Below are 8,746 nucleotides of genomic sequence, written 5' to 3'. Positions count from 1 at the left end.
GAACACTACATCTGCGGACCATCTTCATACTAGAACTATCCACATAGAGACCATCTCCACCCAGGATCACTTCGCCTGTGGATAATCTCCACATAAGAACACTCCGCCTCTAGATCATCTCCACTCTGGAACATTCCTTGTGTAGATCATCTCCACATAAGAACACTCTACCTGTGTGCCATCTCCACATAGGAACACTCCCCTTGCAGACCATCTCCACACAGTAACACTCCACCTGCTTACAAACTTTGTTACAAGGCATCACTTTTATTCCAATTTGTACACCCAATTGCTAATAAAGCTCAGACGATGGAACTGCCCCCTCCTTGACCCATCTCTACCATTCCCACCGCCTCAGCTCGGCCACTGATTCCTCTTCCATCGATGCCCCTTTCCTGCCAGCCACTTCTGTCTTTTCCCATTGCCCAGGCCACTACTCTGCCAATTGCTTTTGCCACCTCCCCCCTTGCTCCTGGACAAGCCAAGCAATAAAGGGCAGGATCAGCCAAGCAGTTCAGGGTGGCCATTGCTAGAGAGGCGTGGTACGCTGGGAACAGCCGCTCCTCCAGGGCACAGCTTTCACCTGCTGCTACAGAACCTCCTCCAATCAGAAACACTAGACTGCGCAAAAGGAGCAGGGCATGATAGGGCCCATAGCAGAGCAGTGCCACACAAGGAAGCCCCAGGGCCAGCCGACGCACCCGTCTTTTTTCTCTTCGTTCACAGGATGCACTGCCCCGCAGAGCACGGAGCAACCCAGCATAACACAATAGCATTATCCCCCAGGGCAATAAAAATCCAGCTAACACCCTCCCCACATTGGCTAGGGCATCTCCCTTTCCAGATAGGGGATAACTTTCGTAGCAGAAGGTATGGTTGTACCGGTCTCTGGTGATAGCGTCTCTGAACAAGGGAGGGGCATTAGCTGCCAGTTCTAGGACCCAAACCAGTGCGGAGACAGCTGCCGCAGAGCGGATGGGCCGGGCACCAGGGAACCTCAAAGGATGTGCCACCGCCAGGTACCGGTCAGCTGAGACACAAGACAGGAAAGCAGCACCCACGTACAGATTAGTATAGAAGATGAAGCCAAAAAGGCGGCAGGCCCCTGGCCCATACCCCCATACGTCTCTCCTCAAGTAGTAGTCCGTCCATGGTGGTAGTGCACAAATCAACAGTAGATCCGACAGGCTGAGGTTTAGAAGGTAAACTCCGAGTTCTTTTCCTTTGCGCACCTGCAACCAGGCAGCCCAGAGAGCTAGAAGATTGGCCGGAAGTCCCACTACGAAGACAACCGCATACAGCGATGGAGGAAGAATGCTATCCAGGTCAGAGTCAACGTTGCAGGCCTCTGGGGTGATGTTAGACATGTTAGATGAATGGGTATGTGCTACCAGAGAGATTCTGTTCTTTTTCCTATTAAACTCACTTCTTTAGCATAAATTGAACTCTTGACGACCCCATCTCTCCCACTTCTCCTTGTGTGGGGCTCAGCATTGCCCGGGTCTTTGGGAAGGTTGTACATGGCGGCTCATAGTTCTGGAACACTACACCATCATAATTCCGAATGGCAGGCTCTGTGTTGAGAGAAATAAGACTATAAGAACCAGCAAAGACTGTAGGAATAACATACAAATCCAGAAGAATGTAGTCATGTAGTATGGTGGCACCAAATCGAGGCGGGGACCTAATAACACATGAAATAGCCAAGTCCCAGGCATGTGTGGTAACAGCACCATGATCCAAAGATCTACAAGAAGTGTTGCCCTGTCTATGGCCACCTGATAGTCTCAAGCAGATCATCACCTGTCACAAACTATTTGCCTCCCTCCACTTTAAGGGTCCCAGGTAACTCCAGGGTATTACTGTTACTCCTGCGACTTTCCTTGTGTATGTAAATTCGAAAGGAGTTAGGTTTGAGCGTGGTTCCACACTCGTAGTCTAAAATGTTGATTTTGGCACTTTGGAATTGTGAGCTACGTTTTACTTAGACAGGGTACCGCCATGGGGACGTACCGTGCCCCTAAAATTGAGAATCATTTGTGGTGCTAGAAAAATGTGCTTGTTTCTTCTTCACAGTTACTTTTTTTTTAACATGGGTCACATTATTTTTGGAGCAGATATATTGACAATATTCTTATTTTATGGGTCAGGGACAGATGCAGACTCGTCATTTATACTTGAGATTTCCGTTTAGATTATACTTTTTTTTGTTAGATTTCTCTCAAAAGAGTTCTGCAGCCAACATTCTTCACTGGCTTAGTTGGCATCCTAATCCTACTTGGATAGTATCATAAAGGCCTATAGAAATTGCTCAGAGGAGAAAAAATTTAAGGAGTTGAGTGCCAACTTCTATACAGGACATTACAAGTGGAAGTTCTAAAAAGTGACAGGACGACAAATGTTCAAGATCTTCTGAACAACAACATAATAATGAATGGGAGGGGTTACAAGGTCAGACAGTTATCTCTATAAGGCCACATGAGACTTGAGTGCGTAAATGCTGTGTGAGTGGGGACACCGCTGTGAGTGTGTCAATGTTATGGGTAAATGAGTGTCAACATGAGGGACAATGATGTGAGTGTGTAATGCTGAGTATGAGCATTAGGGGACACTGTTCTGAGTGTGTAACTGCTAAGTTTAAGGGATATTAATTTAAGCATAAATGCTGAGTGTGAGGCTAAGGAACATTGATGTGAGTGTGTAGCTGCTGAGTGTTAGCCTAAGAGAATGTTGTGAGTGTGTAACCGCTGAGTGTTAGCCTGAGGGACACTGATGTGAGTGTGTAACCGCTGAGTGTTAGCCTGAGGGACACTGATGTGAGTGTGTAACTGCTGAGTGTGAGCCTGAGGGATACTTTTTTGAGTGTGTAACTGCTAAATTTGAGTGTAAGGTATATTAATTTAAGCATAAATGCTGAGTGTGAGGCTAAGGAACATTGATGTGAGTGTGTAACTGCTGAGTGTTAGCTTAAGAGAATTATGTGAGTGTGTAATTACTGAGTGTTAGCCTGAGGGACACTGATGTGAGTGTGGAGAGAGACCGGAGGATGAAAGAATAACTGCGCTACTCCGTAAGTCTTCAAACAAACGCACTTTTATTAGGATTTAAAACACACGACGCTTAGGGCAGCGTTTTGGGAGAACACCCCTTTATCGAGTGTATAACAGATACACACGAGTACCCTTACAGGTTGTCACAGGGTGGGCTTCCTGAACGGGCTCTGAAGTATGGCTGTGCGTGGGATGATTATAAAACTGACGTGTGTTCCTGATGTGAGTGTGTAACTGCTGAGTGTGAGGCTGAGGGACATTGATGTGAGTTTGCAACCGCTGAGTGTGAGCCTGAGGGACACGATGAGTGTGTAACTGCTGAGTGTAAGTATGAGGGACACTGATGAGTGTATAACAGCTGAGTGTGAGCCTGAGGGAAATTGATGTGAGTGTGTAACTGCTGAGTGTGAGCCTGAGGGACACTGATGAGTGTGTAACTGCTGAGTGTGAGCCTGAGGGATATTGATGTGAGTGTATAACTGCTGAGTGTGAGCCTGAGGGATGCTGATGAGTGTGTAACTGCTGAGTGTGAGCCTGAGGGACACTGATGAGTGTGTAACTGCTGAGTGTGAGCCTGAGGTATATTGATGTGAGTGTATAACTGCTGAGTGTGAGCCTGAGTGACACTGATGTGAGTGTGTAACTGCTGAGTGAGCCTGAGGGACACTGATGTGAGTGTATAACTGCTGAGTGTGAGCCTGAGGGAAATTGATGTGAGTGTGTAACTGCTGAGTGTGAGCCTGAGGGACACTGATGAGTGTGTAACTGCTGAGTGTGAGCCCGAGGGACACTGATGAGTGTGTAACTGCTAAGTGTGAGCCTGAGTGATACTGATGTGAGTGTGTAACCGCTGAGTGAGCCTGAGGGACACTGATGTGAGTGTGTAACTGCTGAGTGTGAGACTAAGGGACACTAATATGAGTATGTAATTGCTGAGTGTGAGTATGAGGGACACTATTGTTGAACCTGCAGGGTGTGTAGGGATAGGGCACTAATGTATATTATATGGCTAGCAATGATCACTCACTTGTAGGGGGTTATGAATATGTGATAATAAAATGGGGAGTTGAAGCCTCATTAGTTACAGTGGCAGTGACAGGAGGAGCACAATGGCCCGGTGTGACACTACAATCTACTATCATATTTCCTTTCCATGTCTTTCCTCCACATAGACACAGTGATGGCTAATGGATCATTATTAATTAATTACAGGCAAGTATTCAGAAGAACACTAATTATGCGTGAGACTCCCTGACCAATCACATTGCAGCTTCAGCGAGGGAACAGCAAAACCAGAAAGTGTTATTATCGATCAATAAACTATTTATAGCTCAATGTCTGAATCTGTAGAAGAAAAAGTAAAATGATCCTCCGAGGGCCAAAACTATATCGCTGGGCAATTAATTGAAAAATTATCAAAAACTGGGCTCAAAAGTCAGCTCAAATAATCAATGTGAACTTGTCCGCATCGATTATTTCAATTATTTTACATCCATTTCATTCTGACTTACACTTGGCATTGGTACCAGATATATGACTTGCTATACACTATCCAAAACCAAAATTCAGTGATCTATAAAAACAGGGCGTAGCTCCTAAAAGCAAGGGTGTCCTAAAGTAATTGACAATTAATCGTAAACGAGGAAAAACGATTTGGGTTATCAAATTTGATTTCTTTTGTCATTTTCTAGATCCATTTCTAGTTCTTTCTGATGTGTTTGATTCCGATTTCTCTGCAGACATCTATTCCTGCTCACATTGCTGATACTCAGCTCTTAGGGCTCGTTCACATGGGGCAAGAGGGGGCAGATTTTGGAGCTGAATCCATGTCATAATCCGCCTCCTTACAATAGTGGTCTATGTAGACCATTAGCTCACCTTTTTCTGTGACGCTAGGTTCACACCTGCGTTCTACTCTCCGTTCTGTGGTTTCCGTCTTCTGCATGCCAGAAGACGGAAAGCACAGACCGGGTCCGGCCGTGAGCGGCGGTGAGCGTTTTAGGCTCTCCACCGCGAAACCGCATTTTTTTTATCCGGACACAGAGTACTGCATGTCCGACTCTGTGTCCGGATTATAAAACCCGGTTTCGCGGCGGAGAGCGCAAAACGCTCACCACCGCTCACGGCCGGACAGCTTTCTCACCCATTCAAATGAATGGGTGAGAAAGACTCCTGCAGGTTTCCGTCTCCTGTCTCTGTTTTAGGCAGGAAACGGAAACCTGCAGTACGGAGAGGGCGACGCAGATGTGAACGAGCCCTGAGCGGCATGATTCAACCCCAGCGTTTGCCTTGTGGCAGCACCCTCTGGACTAGGCCCATTCATTTGGGCCTACTCCGGAGCGGGAAGCTGCGACTGTTGAAAATCAGGACCAAAATACGCCGCCCTTTCCCCATGTGAACTAGGCCTTAGTTTGGTTTTCTTGGTTTCCTTGTTTCCTAGTTCTTTCCTGTTGTTCATGTTGGGGTCATACTGTTAGCACCTGTGAGTGGAGATTTCTATAAGAGGAGTTTGGTGTTGATGTCTAGTGTCCGGCCGGCATCATTACAAAGGGATCATGGGGCACTAATGCTGTGTACAATGGAGCGGGGTGAGTGATTACATGGCAGTAATGCAGGGTACACATGAGCGGAGTGAGAGGTGATGGGGCACTGATGCTGGGTGAGAGGGGACAGAGCAGTAATGCTTGGTGTAGATCAGGGGTAGGGAACCTTTGGCTCTCCAGCTGCTGTGAAACTACAACTCCCAGCATGCTCCATTCACTTCCATAGGAGTTCCAAGAACAGCAGAGCAAGTATGCATGCTGGGAGTTGTAGTTTTGCAACAGCTGGAGAGCCGTACGTTCCCTACCCCTGGTGTAGATGAACAGGATGAGCAATGACAGGGTAGTAATGCTGGGTACAGATCAGCAGGCTGTGGTGACAGGGTAATAAGGCTGGATATAGATGAGTAGGGTGAGGGGGTGATGGGACAGTAATTCTGAGTACAGTTGAAGAAGGTGAGGGGTGGTGAGGCAGTAATGCTGGGTACAGCTAAGCAGGATGAGAGGTGAGGGGACTGTAATGCTGAGCACAGGTGAGCAGGATGCAGTGATGCTGGGGACAGATGCAGTGACAGGGTAGTGATGCTGGGTACAGGAGCAAGGTGGGGGTTGACAGGGTGGTAATGAGGTGAAGTAATTCTGGGTACAGATGAGCAGTGTAGGGGACAGTAATGCTGGGTACACGCAGGTGAGCAGGGTGAGGGGGCAGTATTGCAGGGTACAAGTGAGAAGGGTGAGGGGGCAGTATTGCAGGGTACAGCTGAGCAGGGTCAGGGGGCAGTATTGCAGGGTACAAGTGAGCACGGTGAGGGGGCAGTATTGCAGGGTACAAGTGAGCAGGGTGAGGGGGCAGTATTTCAGGGTACAAGTGAGCAGGGTGAGGGGGCAGTATTGCAGGGTACAGCTGAGCAGGGTCAGGGGGCAGTATTGCAGGGTACAAGTGAACAGGGTGAGGGCACAGTATTGCAGGGTACAAGTGAGCAGGGTGAGGGGGCAGTATTGCAGGGTACAAGTGAATGTTTGACACCATAAGTGGGAGATTAGATGGGACGGCAGGATTGCTAGTGTCAGCTGCCTTGTGGTCTTGGTTAATTTGTCTAGACGCTTTTTCAAATGAGACTGCTCCTTTGACTGTCTCTTTTTGTGACAGATCATTAGGATTCGTCATGGGAGAGAGACAGAAGCAGATGGGGGGAGTAATAGGGTGATTAATGTGCTGTCTACTTTACATAGAAATATTTACATATTGGAAGCGATTAGAAAACGAGACAATTCAAGAGAATGCAGCGAGGGACAAGAGGAAAGACAGTGTACCGAGAGAAGAGACAGAGATGATAAGAGAGCAGTCATAAATAAAACAGTCAGAAATAAGCCGATACAGGACAAAGTACAGAAGAGACAAGAGTAGTAGTAGAGACCGAGTAGAGATACCGCACAGGAGAGATAGGAGTAGTATTAGAGACAGAGCAGAGATACCGTACAGGAGAGACAGGTGTAGTATCACACAGAGCAGAAATACTGTACAGGAGAGACAGGAGTAGCATTAGAGACAGAGCAGAGATACCGTACAGGAGAGACAGGGGTAGTATTAGAGACAGAGCAGAGATACTGTACAGGAGAGACAGGAGTAGTATTAGACAGAGCAGAGATACCGTACAGGAGAGACAGGAGTAGTATTAGAGACAGAGCAGAGATACTGTACAGGAGAGACAGGAGTAGTATTAGAGACAGAGCAGAGATACCGTACAGGAGAGACAGGAGTAGTATTAGACAGAGCAGAGATATCACACAGGAGAGACAGGGGTAGTATTAGACAGAGCAGAGATACCGTACAGGAGAGACAGGGGTAGAATTAGACAGAGCAGAGATACCGTACAGGAGAGACAGGGGTAGTATTAGAGACAGAGCAGAGATACTGTACAGGAGAGACAGGTGTAGTATTAGAGACAGAGCAAAGATATTGTACAGAAGAGACAGGAGTAGTATTAGACAGAGCAGAGATATCACACAGGAGAGACAGGGGTAGTATTAGACAGAGCAGAGATACCGTACAGGAGAGACAGGGGTAGAATTAGACAGAGCAGAGATACCGTACAGGAGAGACAGGTGTAGTATTAGAGACAGAGCAGAGATACTGTACAGGAGAGATAGGAGTAGTATTAGACAGAGCAGAGATACTGTACAGGAGAGATAGGAGTAGTATTAGAGACAGAGCAGAGATACCGTACAGGAGAGACAGGAGTAGTATTAGACAGAGCAGAGATACCGTACAGGAGAGACAGGTGTAGTATTAGAGACAGAGCAAAGATATTGTACAGAAGAGACAGGAGTAGTATTAGACAGAGCAGAGATATCACACAGGAGAGACAGGGGTAGTATTAGACAGAGCAGAGATACCGTACAGGAGAGACAGGTGTAGTATCACACAGAGCAGAAATACTGTACAGGAGAGACAGGAGTAGCATTAGAGACAGAGCAGAGATACCGTACAGGAGAGACAGGGGTAGTATTAGAGACAGAGCAGAGATACTGTACAGGAGAGACAGGAGTAGTATTAGACAGAGCAGAGATACCGTACAGGAGAGACAGGAGTAGTATTAGAGACAGAGCAGAGATACTGTACAGGAGAGACAGGGGTAGTATTAGAGACAGAGCAAAGATATTGTACAGAAGAGACAGGAGTAGTATTAGACAGAGCAGAGATATCACACAGGAGAGACAGGGGTAGTATTAGACAGAGCAGAGATACCGTACAGGAGAGACAGGGGTAGAATTAGACAGAGCAGAGATACCGTACAGGAGAGACAGGGGTAGTATTAGAGACAGAGCAGAGATACCGTACAGGAGAGACAGGTGTAATATTAGAGACAGAGCAGAGATACCGTACAGGAGAGACAGGTGTAGTATTAGAGACAGAGCAGAGATATCACACAGGAGAGACAGGCGTAGTAGTATAGACCGAGCAGAGATACCGTACAGGAGAGACAGGAGTAGTAGTATAGACCAAGCAGAGATACCGCACAGGAGAGACAGGAGTAGTATTAGACAGAGCAGAGATACTGTACAAAAGAGACAGGAGTAGTATTAGAGACAGCAGAGATACCGCACAGGAGTAGTATTAGATGGAGCAGAGATACCGTACAGGAGAGACAGGAG

The 8,746-nt window shown here is 47.0% G+C and overlaps 1 protein-coding gene across 1 annotated transcript; it reads right to left on the bottom strand.

The window, feature by feature from the left end:
- Positions 1 to 268: 268 nt before the first annotated feature.
- GPR4 (G protein-coupled receptor 4) lies at positions 269 to 1,461 on the bottom strand. Its single transcript, XM_075259344.1, has one exon. The coding sequence runs from the start codon at positions 1,365 to 1,367 to the stop codon at positions 303 to 305; it is 1,065 nt and encodes a 354-aa protein (XP_075115445.1). The 5' UTR covers positions 1,368 to 1,461; the 3' UTR covers positions 269 to 302.
- Between the last annotated feature and the right edge of the window lie 7,285 nt (positions 1,462 to 8,746).

The sequence above is a fragment of the Leptodactylus fuscus genome, chromosome 11 (genome assembly GCF_031893055.1).
Source record: "Leptodactylus fuscus isolate aLepFus1 chromosome 11, aLepFus1.hap2, whole genome shotgun sequence".
NCBI classification, from domain to species: domain Eukaryota; kingdom Metazoa; phylum Chordata; class Amphibia; order Anura; family Leptodactylidae; genus Leptodactylus; species Leptodactylus fuscus.
This window is presented reverse-complemented; position numbering and strand designations above follow the sequence as displayed.